The sequence below is a fragment of the Poecilia mexicana genome, unplaced genomic scaffold, assembly GCF_051168715.1.
Source record: "Poecilia mexicana isolate PSO_F unplaced genomic scaffold, ASM5116871v1 scaffold_23, whole genome shotgun sequence".
In the NCBI taxonomy this organism is placed as follows: Eukaryota; Metazoa; Chordata; class Actinopteri; order Cyprinodontiformes; family Poeciliidae; genus Poecilia; species Poecilia mexicana.
Window position 1 is genome coordinate 16,902,533 of NW_028263392.1, and position 16,035 is coordinate 16,918,567.

At 36.9% G+C, this 16,035-nt stretch overlaps 1 protein-coding gene across 1 annotated transcript in view; it reads left to right on the forward strand.

Moving 5' to 3' along the window:
- Positions 1–15,540, forward strand: part of abcc9 (ATP binding cassette subfamily C member 9) — a 41,286-nt gene extending 25,746 nt beyond the window's left edge. The window contains exons 30-40 of the mRNA XM_015002251.2: positions 226–318; positions 694–796; positions 1,737–1,844; positions 2,151–2,271; positions 2,951–3,081; positions 3,782–3,860; positions 6,966–7,074; positions 8,911–9,014; positions 9,086–9,219; positions 10,142–10,204; positions 11,469–15,540. Of these exons, the coding sequence (XP_014857737.2) occupies positions 226–318; positions 694–796; positions 1,737–1,844; positions 2,151–2,271; positions 2,951–3,081; positions 3,782–3,860; positions 6,966–7,074; positions 8,911–9,014; positions 9,086–9,219; positions 10,142–10,204; positions 11,469–11,606 (1,183 nt within the window). The 3' untranslated portion in view covers positions 11,607–15,540. The remainder of the gene's footprint in view (positions 1–225; positions 319–693; positions 797–1,736; positions 1,845–2,150; positions 2,272–2,950; positions 3,082–3,781; positions 3,861–6,965; positions 7,075–8,910; positions 9,015–9,085; positions 9,220–10,141; positions 10,205–11,468) is intronic.
- Positions 15,541–16,035: the final 495 nt, after the last annotated feature.

Genomic DNA, 16,035 nt, shown 5'->3' on the forward strand with positions numbered 1-16,035 from the left:
AGCGTTTAGCTAGCTAGCTAAGCGTTTAGCTTGCTAGCTAAGCGTTTAGCTGTTTAGCTTGCTAGCTAAGCGTTTAGCTGTTTAGCTTGCTAGCTAAGCGTTTAGCTGTTTAGCTTGCTAGCTAAACGTTTAGCTGTTTAGCTTGCTAGCTAAGCGTTTAGTGTGGCGTCTCAGAGCCACATAAAGTTTTGTTTGTCCCCCTGTGATGTCTGCTTGCTTTGACAGGGACCTGCAGGACCTGGATGACTCCACCCAGCTGCCTCTGCTCTGCCACTTCTCTGAGACCGCCGAAGGCCTCACCACCATCAGAGCTTTCAGGTACGCCATGCTGGCCGTGAACATGGCTGCCCAGCAGGACTGGCAGGTTGTTTCATGAAGCTCCAGCAGCAGAGCAGCTCTTTCTGTGTCCTGCTTGTATTTCTGTCTCTCGTCTCTTTCCCATCGGTGCTGCTGTCCAGCTTTAAGCTGCTCTCACGCTTTCTGTCCCGGAGGATTTCTCCTTCCCACCAACACACCAACGCTCAGCACAATCTCACACACGAGTAAACATCTTTCAGAACCAGTAAATCAGGGGATCGTTCCCATTATTATCACTGGTCTCCGTGGTAGAAAAACATCTTTTCCAGACAACATGGCTGACTGGTTTTGTTCCTGCTTCCTGTTTACAGTTTTAAGCTCAGATTTCTGTTTCAGACACGAGGCGAGGTTCAAGCAGCGCATGTTGGAGCTGACAGACACCAACAACACCGCCTACCTGTTTCTGTCTGCTGCCAACCGCTGGCTGGAGGTCCGAACGGTGAGGAGCCGACCAGAACCAGCCGGAGAACAGCTCTCGTTTCATTAAAGCTTAGTTTTATTTAGTTGGTCTAAATCATCTAGTTTTAAATAGTGTTTGCTCATTTTTATTAATTAAATACTGTTTAGTTATATAGTTTTCATGCTTTAGTAAATTTTTAGTATTTTTAGTATTGTGATTATGTTTACATCGACGTGGTAATAAATATTTAACAGACCATCTGATTTCGTCGTTTTCTCCCATTTTGCCGACTAAGATGGAGGAGAAAGGAGAGACGAAACGACGGTGACGTAAACAGTTTGGAGAAAAAATACATTTCACATCAAACTGAAAGGCTAATAAATCGATTAATAAACAAAGAATATTAACAAACAATAACAGCCAGTTTGGTTGTCATGTTTTAGTTAATTTTATAAATGCACAATATAGTTCCCGTTAATTACCGTTTTTATTTATGTGTTAAGGTTGATCAATTTCAGTTTTTATTTTGTTAGTTTTAGTTAATTATAAAAACTTTGACATTTATTTAAACACATCCAGATGAAAGAGTTTAATCTCCATCGTTTGAAATAAATTCAAGAACGGCATCGCCTTCCAACAGAAACGTTCATAAAACAAACTCGTTTCTCATTTTATGTCTCGTATTGACAACCATTTTTATATAATGAGACATAAAGATGGGTTCCTCTGACGGGTTAATCATGTTCACATCAGTTCAAAAGGCCAATAAATAAATTAATAAACATGAAAATAATGGATAGTATTTCTGTGAACTCAGATTGTTTTATAAACACACATTTTTCCCATTAATTAAGGTTTCTATTCATTCCAGTTAACTAAAATGTTTTTCAGTGAACTGTTGAGCCTCGACTGCAGCCGGTTCTGAGAAGATGTTAAAACCCGGAGGCGTTTTCTTCTTCTTCTCTCTGTTGGGTTTCAGGACTACCTGGGCGCGGTGATCGTCCTGACGGTGGCTGTCGCCTCCATCTGGACCTGTCAGAACGATGCCAAAGGCCTGGTGGGCCTCGGCCTGACCTACGCCCTCACGGTGAGTCACTGAGCGTCGGCTCTCATACGCACATCTGAACCTTTCTGTTTATTTTGATGATTCTGGCTCATTGTAACCAGTAAAAATGTATTTTTAATGAAGTATTGTGGGCCTACTGTAATATTTACACTCAGTATTTGTTCTGTTTACTTTAATAGACCGCCTCAAAATCCTCTCAAAGCGGCTGGTATTCATTACTTGTTCATCCTTCCACTCAACTTTCTTATTAAAATGGTTGGATAGAGCTCTCTGTGACCTATGAAAATGAGAGAAAAGATGGTTCAGGTTTTGTTTGTGTTTTTGCAGATCACCAACTACCTGAACTGGGTTGTGAGGAACTTGGCCGACTTGGAGGTCCAGATGGCAGCGGTGAAGAAAGTCAACAGCTTCCTCGGCACAGAGTCCGAGAATTACGAGGGATCGATGGGTAACTTCTGCTCATCTGGATAGGAAATATCTCTGATTTATTCCTCACTAATTATTCTATAGGTTTTTCTGACGATTAATCGAATGAAGAAAAAAACCTCATTCTGCAGGTTTTTCATTTAACCACTTTAATATTTTTTATATAAAATTAGAAATAAAATATGAATCTAAACAAATACTTCAATTCCTTTTTTAAAACAGGAAATAAACATTTTATTGCCTAAAATTCCCTCCTTTAATTTTAATCTTAAAGTTTTTATCTTAGATGCAAAATGTATATATTTGTTGTAATTACAACTTTAAACATGTTGTTTTTTAGTAAATAGCCTCTTTTTGTCTCTGTTAGCGATAAACAACTAAATTAGTTGATAATGTCATTGACCGATTAATCACAATTAAAACGATTAATCATTTCAGCCCTACGTTTTTTAATGAATATTAAAGAATTTCTACATAAAACAATCTCAGATCTTGTTGAAAAGTTACTTATAAGTTAATTTCATCTTATTTAAAGTGCATTAAGATATTTGTATTTAAATCTAGATAAAAATGTTCTGTTGGATGTTGTGTTTTTGCAGTGCAGAGCCGCTGGCAGCGGTTTGTGGTCTTGTTCCCTCGCTGCTGTGATCTCAGACATGCAGATAGTAAAATCCTGAGTGTTTCTTGTCCTCTGGCTGCAGACGCCTCTCAGGTCCCTGAGAACTGGCCTCATGACGGTGAGATAAAGATCCACGACCTGTGTGTGCGCTACGACCCCATGCTCAAGCCCGTGCTAAAGCACGTCAACGCCTACATCAAGCCGGGCCAGAAGGTAATTAACACGATGCTGCGAAAGGTCGCAGGAGCTGCTGCGACCCCCGACTGACCGTTAATAAAACTAAAAGTTATTTCCAGGCTACATTCACGAAGAACTGAGGCTAAAAGTTGCACAGAAGTGACAGATTTCTGCATAGCTGGTAATTCACACACCTGCAGCTTTCTGTCGGCTTTGGTGTTGAATTTTAAACAGTAAAACTGTTATTAAATGTTTCTATGGGCTACAATTTAAAAAAAACCTGGAAGAGGATCTAGTATTCAAAATTCACATTGTGAACATTTTTGTTAATTTGGTTTAAACTGCTTCTAAAATTATAAAAACCCACCAATCTGGTTTTTAGTGTCTGAAAAATGATCCGTTTCAAAAACCTTCGGAATGTTGAGTCACACTGCTCCGTTACCTAGCAACCCCAGTGGAGCCCGCCCTGTTGCCTAGCAACGCCAGTAGAACTCCACTACTTTTGGGTAGATTTTTTATTTTTAATATAAAATCTTATTAAAATTAATTGAAGTTTGTGGGAATATTTACAAAACGCCAACCAGACTCTGAATGACTCTGGTTGGTAAAGGTGTAAACTCCCACCTGGGCAGCAGCATCACGTCTCCTCCAGCCGGTTGGCACTCAGGTGAGTTTTGTGTCGTGGCGGCGCGAAGCGAGATGAAGGTTATTGATTCTCGCTCCTCTTCCTCCCCAGGTGGGAATCTGCGGCCGCACCGGCAGCGGGAAGTCCTCTCTGTCGCTCGCCTTTTTCAACATGGTGGATATTTTTGAAGGTGGGTTTTAAATTATTGATCCTTTCTCTGTCCTTTATGCTTCATTGATAAATGATTATTTTAAAATGTGCAGAAAACAATATTATTTACAATAAGTGACAATAGAAACCATGCAACTGAATAAAAGATAATATAACTTTGAGATCATATAAAGACGTATAATAATAATAAATATTTTCAAAGATCGTTAAAAACTGGGCTCGAATTTAAAAGTAAGAATTTGATGTCAACCAGTGGCAGCATCATGCTGTGTGGGGCTGGTTTTTAATGTAAAGGTGGTAAAATATGGAGACAAAATTATGCCAGAAGCTTGAAACGACCACACACCATGATGCCTCCTCTACCGTGCCTCAGAGTTGACATCCAGGTCTTGATTTTGATTTCTTTCTTTTCATGCAGTTTTATAACGTTTAATCTTTCCATGTTGGAAAAACAATCATTCAGATCTATCAGGAAGTTAAAAAAAATATTATTTTCATTGTTCAGAGTAAGATCTGCGTTTTTTTCTGCCTCCAGAATGAGAATCTGTGAATCTGATGCCAGGATGAAGCACGATTCTCCTTTCAGGCCTGTTTTTATAACCGGATTGGAAATGGAAACTTTTCCAATGATTCACCCATTTTTAATGATGCAACCTTCAGATCTGGTTTCTAACTTTAGCTCACCAACACACTGAAAAAAGTCTTACCAAGTGTGTTTAGTCTCGTTTCCCGTGCAAATATCTTAGTTCTCTTGAAGTAAGACAAAACTAACCCAAGGGCAGGATATAGAATCTGGTTTAAGTCAATAATTACTTAATATTGATGTAAAACATCAGATTATTTCACTGCAAACATGAGGAAATTGTCTTGTTATGAGTAAATTTATCTGCCAATTTCTCATCAGTATTTAGGAATTATTTACTTAAACCAGCTTCTGTATCTTTTATCAAGTGTAATAAGGTATTTGCGCGAGAACAAGACTAAATATACTTGCTATAATTTTGTGTTTTTGCAGTTTATAACTTGAAGTCAGACAATTTGCTGCATAATTACATAAATTTAAAGAAACAAAATACACATTTTAGCCTAAATATATTGATGCAAACATCAGTTTTTGTTGATTTTCTGAAGTTTTTCAGACTCTGATTTCGTCAAACTGAACGTCTAGTTCAGTGAAATAACTCCTGCATTGTTCCATTAAATATGGCCGCCTCATATTTAAACATGTTTCATCCTCGGTGTCTGATAGCGGCTCCTGTTTACGCGACACAAACTGTTTCAGTCTGCTGCTCCGCTCTCTGTAAACACTCCTGCAGCTCCTCCTTCCTGCTCTTTGTGTCTGCTGGGTTTAACAACCTGAAGTGGAGGATTAAAACAGAACCAAAACAGAAACGCAGGTCATAATTCAGCAGGACAGCGGCGATAAAGCCCCGCAGCCAGCTGTAGCTTTCTCTGTTTTCGCTCTGAGGGATGATGGATGCTCCCTGGCAGGTTTCTCAAAGATTACACCGTCACTTTTTCCATACGCACATACAGCTGGGCGGTTATTTAATCACACTGTAAATTAAGAGCTTTGTGTCAGCGGCGCTTCCTTATAAAGCAGTGAAGTAAAACCGGCGGCTGCTCTGAATCAACTGCTGGTGTTCTGCAGGTTTGCATTAAACCAGAGAAAATATTTCAGAAAAAAAACTCAGTTATGTTTATTTTAAAGTAGCAAAGTACCTAAAGCATCTATTCTGAATTTCAACAATAAGAAAACTTAGATCAAGTTTTTAAATTAAAAAATCAATTTTAAACACACAGCTGTTCTTGATTCACTACAATCCACAAATACTTTAGACTTCCTCTAAAACATTTATAAATACACATTTTAATACTTTAAACACTAAATATGCCTTAATATTTACTAAAACACTCAGTAGAAACAAGCTTCACTAGATTTCACAAATAAAGAACAAAATAATATATTTAATTAAAACTATTACAACAAATGCAAGTTTTAGCACTTTTATGATGGAATAATTGCACAAAATAATGACTCCAAACAATCAGGAATGTTTTGTAGTTGTTTTTTTTTCACTAATTTTGAAATTTTGTTCCTAAACAAGAATTTTGACATTAACTATAAATATATAAACTTTGTAGGTAGTAAATATTTTTGTATTATATTTTATACAAAATAATTTTATGCACATAAGTTGCACTTTTCTTTGAATTTATAAAATGGCAGTTTTTAAAACACAATATTTTTATCAATCATAAATTATAAGCTTAACATTTCTGGAGCTAATAAAGTTTTATTTGATGAAAACGTCTCTTTTCGCTTACAGAGGTTGCAGACGGCGATTCTAGACACCAAAGGAAAATATAGTTTAGATAAAAAGTAGAGGTGGAACTTTATTAAAGGATCTGTAATTAATTCAACTATTTGTCGACAAAATAAGCAAATTTTTCAATTCAAAATCAATTTTTGCTGCTAATTTATTAATTAAATTATTACTTTAAGAAAAATGAGCTGAACAACAAATATATTTAAAGTTTTTAATCTTTTATTCAGCCATCAGATTGAAGCTCTGATCATTCATGGAGCTTCTTTAGAAATGTGGATGCTAACATTAGCATTAGCTACATGGTTAGCTTTGACGTACTGTTTTAGGCTAGCATAGCTTTGCTGATGAGCTAACTCCTTTTAGCACAACTTGAACACAACAATCGTCTTTTCCAGCGTCCAATCAGATCGTTTGAAGCAGAAACTAAAACCCAGTGGGGCGAAGAGAGAAGCGGCTTCGTCCTGTCGCTGTTAGAACCATGTGCACCAGATTTATGGGTGTACCAGAAACACACAAATAAAATGGTTCCACCTGGAAAAAAATGTGATTAATTACGTTAAAATCTGTATAGTTATTTTAAAACTCTTCCTTACCTTCAGACATTTGTAAGCAAACCTTGGAGCGATGAAGCAGCGTTGGTGTTATGGTACACTAACCAGAGCTCCATGAAACAATCTCAGACCTGGCACTGGAGCGAAGCCCGGTCGCCAGCCGTCTCTAGAAATAGACGACCATTAAGCTGAACCAGCCTGTAACTAAAACAATCATGATTTGGACCTGGACTGGTTCTGTAGGGCGGATCGTCATCGACGGGATCGACATCTGTAAGCTTCCCCTGCAGACGCTCCGGTCTCGACTCTCCATCATCCTGCAGGATCCGGTTCTGTTCAGCGGCTCCATAAGGTACACAAACACACACTGCTGACCCGCGCCGTCCCACCGGACTCATCAGGACCCAACAGCTTCCTCTTCCTGTTTTATGTTTGTCTATCAAAGCAACACAAGTTTATGATTTTGGTTTCTCCTGATTCGCAAAGATGAAGGTTAAAACCAGAAAAGGCTTGTTTGTATTTTTAAAAATGAAACTGGAGTTTTTCTTTTCTAACAGATTCTTGTTTTACTCTGAAACCTGAAGTTCTTTAAAAAAACTGAAATCAGAGACGATTCATTCGTTCAGAATTGACAAAATCCTGATTAAAAATGGACCCATGATGTGATTTCCAGTCAGATAATAATCATAAATAATAAAGACAACAATAATATTTGCCTTCTAAGCAGCCAGACCTTCTTATAATCTCCTAATGTGGTTTTGAACAACAGATTCAAGAGTTTTTTTGTTGCTTAATCACAAATGTTCAGTCCAGCACCGGGTTATTTTTGAGACAGATTTTATATTTTGAGCCATATAACTCATAATTAGTTACAAATACAGTTAGTATTACAGAAATTTAATTGGTTCTGGTAGGAATATCATCTGTTTTCCCTCCGGTAGATTTGGTTTGATTGGGACCAAAACTGAAACATTTCTGACATTTCCAGCTTCTGTTAGCGAGTCTAAATATGGGCATTCTTTTATTCAAGTTCAAAATTATCAGTTTACACCAAAATGAGCAGAAACAAAAATTCATGCTTCCAAATGTGTGTGAAGAAGGAGAATAGTTGAGCTGGCGGCGGCTCCAGCTGCGGGTTTGAAACGCAGCAGGAGCTCCGACTGAAACGACCCGACTTTGTCACAGACGTCAGAGACGGAGGAGGTCACTGGAGACGAAGGACGCCCCGACTCCGTCCTCCTCCTCGTGTTTGTGCTACGAGTTAATCACGCCGACTGTTTGTTGAAAAAGACGGAGCATGTGGTGTTTGTTTGGACAGTTACGCTGCTTCAGATAACGCTGTGAGAGACGGCGCAGGCCGGGGTGAATGGTCGACAGTAACTGCTTCACTCACTTCCTGAAAGCACCAAATGCTCAGACAGTGAGAATCTCAGCAGGAACACGAAGAGTCACTCAGTTAAAACACAGCGGCAGAAAAAGGAAGTTATAGGGAGACAAAGGAGCAAAACCTGATGGAAACCTCACAGATGTTGAGATTAATGCCAGAAAGTTTCTAGAAAATAACTTTTGAAACAAAAAGTTTACTTATAAAAAAAAGTTAGAGCTTGAAAAGTCAAAAGATTTGCTAGAAAAAAAATAGATTTTTCTAGAAAAAAAATGTGGAAATTTCTGAGTTTCAAAAGTCTAAAATTTTCCACTTTTGCAACTTGGAGTCAAAAAATCTTTACTTTTTAAAGTAAAATTTTGTTCTTATTTCCTCATTTTTCTAAGATTAATTGCGAAATTTGAATTTTTTCTAGAAAATTTTTGACTTTTCAAACATAGAAATTTCCACGTTTTTCCTAGAAAATATGAGTATGAAAAGTCAAAAATTTCCTAGAAAGGAAAATAATTCTGAACATTTTTAAGTTTCGAAACTTGAAAATGTTTAACTTTTTGAAAGGCAGAAATTTCCATGTTTTTTCTGAAATATTTTTTTTAATTATATAAATAAAATATTTAAAATTATTCTCATTAGAATTTTCAACTTTTCAAACTCAGAAATTTTTATTCCTAGAAAATTTCAGTGTTTTTTTTCTGTCTATTTTGCTTGTGTCGAACTGAAACTGACGTTTTCATGTCTGTCTTCCTCCAGAGATCCTGTCGTCGTTTGTTACTCATCATAATCTGTAAATTAATCCTGTTGCAGGTTTAATCTGGATCCAGAGCGCATGTGCACTGACGACCGCCTGTGGGAGGCGCTAGAGATCGCTCAGCTGAAGAACCTGGTCAAATCGCTTCCTGGAGGACTCGGTATGTTTGCTGATAACTAATCGATCGTTCAGGTGTCTTCAGGTGCAGTGAACCTGCCTCTGTGTGTCCAGATGCCGTTGTGACAGAAGGAGGGGAAAACTTCAGCGTCGGGCAGCGGCAGCTCTTCTGCCTGGCCAGAGCCTTCGTCAGGAAGAGCAGCATCCTCATCATGGACGAAGCCACGGCGTCCATCGACATGGCGACGGTTCGTCCCCCAGCATGAGGAAAACCAGGACAGACGGACGATTTTACGACAGATTCAGACATTTTTCACATCAGTTTCAAATCAAATGATATAAATACAGTAAAACCAGAAGAAATGATGGAAAATTTGAGAGGAATTAGTCATGTTGCCATGTCTAAAATTTAATTGACCAGAATAAAGACATGATTGTCATTAATCAAGAGAGATGCACAGTCTGTGACAAGGAGACATGAAAATAGTAAAAATAATTAATAAATGTGACCAAAAGGGCGTAAGCATAAAGCTGACATGGTTAACTCAAAATCTGTTTGTAGCCTTTAAGAAATTACTTTTATTTAAAAAACAAATATTAATTTAAAAAAATATATAAAACATAGAAAATAATATGAAAAAGAAAATATATGTAAATATGTATGTATTATATATGTATATATTTTTAAAAAATATTTAAGAAAAAACAATATGAAAAGATGTTTAAAAATAAAATTGTTAAAAAACTACTTTAAAAAAAGAAAATCATGTTTTAAAAAGAAATTATATATTTAAAATGCCCAAACTTCTTATTACCCTGTTGGAAAAAAACACTTTTATTTTGTTTGTGTAATGAATTTTACTTTAGTTTTAAATCGTCTTTCCAGAAATAGAAGTTTAGAAAGACACAGATAGATGTGCAAACGTTTCCTTCGTCTGCATGAAAATAATTTGTTACTTGAACCAGTGATATAATTCTGAAACCATGGATTTGGGATTAAACGCTACTTTAAAACCTGACAGAACATTAATGTGACAGTTTTCTTTAAAGACAGATTTCTGAAAAGTCATATTTGTGCATTAATAATGGTGTAATCATACATCATTATATTTCTGCTACATGCTTTCTGCTGAGTTATTTTTTATCCCTCATGTTTTGTGTGTTTTGCAGGAAAACATCCTGCAGAAAGTCGTGATGACGGCGTTCGCAGACAGAACCGTCGTTACGATTGCAGTAAGTCGTCGCTTCGCTTCGGCTGTAAATAAAACTCTGACGCTGCAAAATGCTGAGATCGATGCAGATCTGTAGCTTTTTGATCATTTTCCTTTAAGGCTGCGTAACTTTTATTAAAAATATACTTTTAAATATTTGTTGAAATTGTCACCATGTTGCGACAGTTTGGTATGTGAGACAATCTGAAATAATTGAGCTCCTCTGCTTTCTTCCAGTGCTAGCTAGAAACAACCAACCAATCAGAGGCAGGAGCCGGGCCTTAGTGCTGTTAATCATTCCCCTTTGCTCTCCGTTAGCCAGAATCACCTGTCATGGATGCTAAGGCTAGTTAGCATAAAGGCAGATAAACAGTTTTCCTGTAATGGTCAGTTGTTTTTCCGACATTAGCACATTTAGTGGTGAGTACATGAGGGTGATTGGTAGCGCTAAGCCCCTCCTCTTGGCTCTGATTGGTTGTTTTTGGTGCATTTTTTTCAGACAGGACTAACCGATCCTTTCACAGATGATCTGTCTCATATTAAACGGCCACGACATGTTTTAACAAATATATAAATATATATTTTCATAAAATATATATTTTATGAAAGTTACAAACTGCAGCTTTAAGCATTTCTCCTGATTTTTTCCTCCTTCAAACTAAATTCATTTTCCTGCATTCGCGTTGAATACATTTCCTGCAAACTTCATCCTCTTTTACCTGCTTTCCTTTTTCTGTGTTGCGTCATGTCACCCCCTCCTCTTCTTCCTTCTCCATTCCTTCCTCCTCCTCTTCTTCCTCCTCTTCGTCGGACCTCCAGCACCGCGTCTCCTCCATCTTGGATGCGGAGCAGGTGCTGGTCTTCTCCTCTGGGATTTTGGTGGAAAGTGACTCGGGCCCCAACCTCCTAGCGCAGGAAGAAAGCCTCTTCGGTGTGCTAGTGAGGACTCACAAGTAGACCTGGATCCGCTCAGACCCAACGCCGACCTCTGACCTCCGACCTCTGGTTTCTGGTTTCTGTCTGTTTTCCTGATTTTCCCTGCTGAAGCCTTACTGCCGCTGACTGCCTGGTTGGTACCAAATGAACTGCTGCATGCTCTCTGATCAGCACTGAACTTCTGCTACAGAACAATATTTAAAACGGCTTGTTTCAAGAAACCCTTACAGGAAAAATTAAACTCAGTTCTCCTTTATCTGCAAAGTACGGATGAAAAGATGGATAAATGGATTGAAACAGGAAGCTAACCTGCCGATACAGGAAGCTAACCCGTTGTTGTGTGTCTGCAGCACCGTGTCCACACCATCCTAACCGCTGACCTGGTCATTGTGATGAAGCGAGGAAACATCCTGGAGTACGACACACCGGACACTTTGCTGGAGCAGGAAGATGGGATGTTCGCTTCCTTCGTCAAAGCCGACATGTAGACTCCAACAACCGACGGATCGGTTTGATCCTCGACTCTTTAGTTCAAACTCATTTTTGCAACAAGGACACACAGAAACATCACGTCTAAACCGACGATGCAGCAGGAAGCTGTGGACAAGCTGAAACTGGTCGTGTTAATCCAGTTAATCTCATCTTGGATCAGCATCATGCTCACAATCTGTAGGAAAAGTCTCACATTAAACACAGACGTCTCGTTACTTCAGTTAGTTTTATACATCATCTCTAAAGGTTTTGAACATCAATGGGGTTTTCAGTAAAACCACAGTTATCAGGTGTTTGTCAGTAATTAGATCTACTAGATTAAATAAAGAGGTAGAATAAATTCAAACCCCAAATTACTGTAAAGTCTAGATCATTTAGCCTAAATCTTAGTTGTGCATTTTCTACAAAAAATAATAATTTATACACAATAAATTTAATTAAACCTGAAAGTGGAGAATTAAAATAAATTTACTACGTTAAAGGCTGTGGTTCCTTGTGTGGCTATAAGTTTGTCCAACATTAGTAGCGGGTGGGCAGTGCTAACTAAAAAGCTAGCTGTGCTAACCCTAAATCACTAATCATAAACATTAGCTCTGCTAACGCTAAGCAGCTACACCAGCCGGGTATGTAACGCTAATGCTAAAGCGCTAAGTTTAATGATGATGATCCCCACTGTGTGTCAATAACATGAGCTACATCATAGAATAGCGCCCTCAACTGGATCAAATTTGTCATTACACACTTCTGTTTGCACTACAGGAAAAGATTATTTGAAACAAACTTCTCACTCATGGTTTCAGTTTTATAGTTGCTTTGCTAACACTGCTGCATAGGCTAAAGAGTTTCCCCCACTTCAAAGTCGTTAGCCAAACAGTCAACAATTAAAACTTCACTCGCATGTCGAGCTTTATTTTAATTAGCTCCACGATTAGCGGGAGTCTCCCCATCAGTGTTGACGGGCTTCTCCAATCTAGAATGTTGTCCATATTTCTCTATGAACTCTTATTCTTGGTTTCACGACCAATACAAATGCCTCCAAATATGTCCAAGATTAAGGCCAACATGCGGTTAATTGCATTTATTTTGTTTTATTTCTTGTTTTCAGCAGATTCTACAAAAAACAAAAGTTGAATTACTCCAGATAGAATTCAAGATTTAGCATCTTTGAACTGCAAACACACTCAGGAAGACGTGCGTTAATCCGCCACATTAAATTGTCCCAGATGAGTTCAGTGTTTCTTTAAAGGTTTTAAAACCTGCTGTCACTGGTTTTTGTGCCTCTTGGATTTTTAAACATTTAGTGAAATTTACCCTGATATTGGTGATCCCGGACGAGCCCCCAGTTGTTTTACCTCTTTGTCTTGCTGAGTTTGTACAGGCTCTGTGCTTTTAGGACCTTTTGTGATGTCATTCTTTTTAAACTGTTTAACTTTTACATATTGCAACACTTTTAGACTTTTATCAATTTTTACACAGATGCTAAGCAATAATAATGCAGAAGGTTTGAATTTTGGCTGGTGTTTGGTACTTCATGCAGTTTTTCTCACTATTTTGTTTTTATTTTACTCTTATGTTTATTCTAAGGTTCTGCCACAGAAATACGACTGATAGAGGAGACTGAACTGGTTCCTCATGAGGAGGAAGAGGATGAAGCCTGAGCAGCAGATTGTTATATATTTGGTTACATTGTCTGTTAGTGACACAAGATCAGAAACTGTTTTCAAACAAAAAAGGTTAATAATTACCTGAAAATATTCCCTCTAATCTTTTCAGTCTGTCATGATGAATATTGCTCCTAGTATTGATTATTAACCATGAAGTAGTTTTTGATATGGGCAGTTGTCCAGGGTGGCATCAGGAAAGGGAGGACATGAGCACAATATAAAATAATTAGAGTTGGTACTTTGACACGTTAACTTTGATTAATTAATTACAAAGAACGGGTTAAAATTTTAACACAAATAATCGTTTGTTGTTGTTTTTTTAGGCGGGGGGGTTCTCAGTGATTCCTGAAACCGGAACCTTTGAATTTCCATGTTTCTGGTACGGCTGTAAATCTAACACACAGTAATGGACAACAAAGTCGCTTCTCTCAGCCCACTGCGGGTTAATTTTTGCTTCTTAAAAGATCTGATTGGTAAAGACTATTGTTGTGTTCATGTGCTAAAATGAGTTAACGAATCAGCGAAGCTATTTAAGCCTAATGTTAATTGTGCTAATGCTAATGTTAGCGTCCACAGTCTACATTTCTAAAGATGCTCCGTGAACAGATTAAAAGCAATAAATATCTTTATTGAGCTCATTTAATTCAATAATTTGGCAACAAAAAGTTTAACTGAAATGTTTATTTTGTTATGTTGGTTTTGATTAATTACAATTAATTGATTTCAGACCCTAAAATTAACTCCATTAAAAATGTCGATGTAGTCCCACCACTAAAATAATACAACTTAAATATTTGAAGTTGCATAATTGGCATTTTTAATTAAAAAAATTAACTTCTCGCTCTGATTTATTAATTTTTTTGTTAAGCATCAAACCTTCTGGACTGAAACAATCTGTTTCACCTGCAGCATGTTTCTGCTGCATGTTGTCGCTCAGTCGGTCGTATTTCTGTGCAGACGTCAGTGCGAACACTGTAAGGCGCCGCGGCTCCGCCTGCAGCCGCTGACCCTGCTGTCTGTCTGCAGTCGTGCTTTGCTGAGCGTTTTTGGCTTTCGGTACCTGAGAGGTGATTTTCTGTAAAGTCTGATTAAAACTTTTTCTAATATGATTTTTAAAAATTACGTTCATTTAGTTAGAAATAAAGTGGAGCTTCTGGGAGAAACTTTTATGAATAATGATTGGTTAAATTTTACTGGAAAGTTTTTCGTGATTTAAAAAGACATTTTGTTGCATCTTTTGTTTTACCAACTAAAAACTTTCTAATGGCCAATTTAACCTGCTGCCAGCATTTTATATATTTTTTAAAATAAAAAAACAAGATTGTATTTCTGGAAGCAATTTGCATTGTGTTTATATTCCTATTAATAATTTTGCTCTGATAATCTGATTATTACTGGCTGTTCTTTTGTTTTCAGGTGAATCTTCATCTGCAGAGCATTAATTACTGCTAAAATAATTTATAACTTTTCCTATTTGCCAATCAGACCTGAAAACATTTATTTTATGTTCTTTTATGATATTTTAAATATAAACTGTTGCTATTTGCTTTTACTAAGTTAAAATAAACATATTTCACGTATTTACAGTCAAAACTACTAATAAGTCATAATTATGGCCTTTACTGTATTTAGTTTTATGCTATTTTATAATAATTCAGCAACATTTTTTCACCTCTCTGTCTCTGTTTTCTAGTTAGTTAAACTATTTTTATATTATTTATGTTATTTTATGGCTTCTCCTCTGTCAGGAGAAAACACCAGGTTTATTAGATTTATTTCAGTCTTTTCTTTGATGTTTCATCTCAAGACGTTTCTGCTTCAGTTAAACATCACCAGGTTTGTTTTTTCACTCACTGATGTTAAAATCTTTCCTCTTCAGTTCTTAACATTGTTCTCCCTTTGTTTTGCGTTATCCTTGCAGCTGAGATCAATTTTTTGCATATTTACTCTTCTGCATTCGTCTCTGCTGGACTCCTTTAACACAACAAACTGTCTGTGAAAAACGGCAGCAATGAAAACAAGATGAAACAAATTATTGTGACTTAATTAAAAAATTCAGTGACATCAGCAACTCTATGCAGAAAGTCTCACTTGTTCTGAATTCACTCGACTGTTAGAGACGGTAAATGCAAGTTTTATATGATTTTTATAAGCATGTGTCAATTCTGTTTGCATATCTAAGGGTTTTAATAACATAAAACAATGATTTATTGTTTGTGCCTATTTTTTTTACACATGAAATGACAATAAAACCGTTTTAAGTAAAGTCGGACTCTGTTTTCCAGCTGAAACTCAGAAAGCAGGTTATGGAATATCCTGCGGAATGGCGCCCTCTGGCGTTAAATCTGTGAATTGCTCTTACAGAACTGAGAGTTAAAACCGTTTTTGATGTTATTGTCACCATGTTACATAATTATGACTCATGCTTTAATTTCTTAGCTTTATTTTTGATTAATTTATGGTCTGTTTAGATTTATTCCAATTTATTTATGCTGTTTTTAACGTTTATAAGATTTTTATTCGATTTGAAATAGAGATTTTCTTTATGTTTTTAGTTTATAATTTATGAAAGAGCAGGAAATAAATTCTGCCGATCATCATTCGGGGCAGATTAAGAGAAAATTGGTCGATTCCGAAGATTATATTTATAATAAATTAAATAAAGGAAAGCCATGACATCAAAAATAAACACATTTTGATGTTTCAGCTGAAAAAGATGTGGAAAATGTGGATTTAATCGGCCCACCGAATAGCAGAAAAG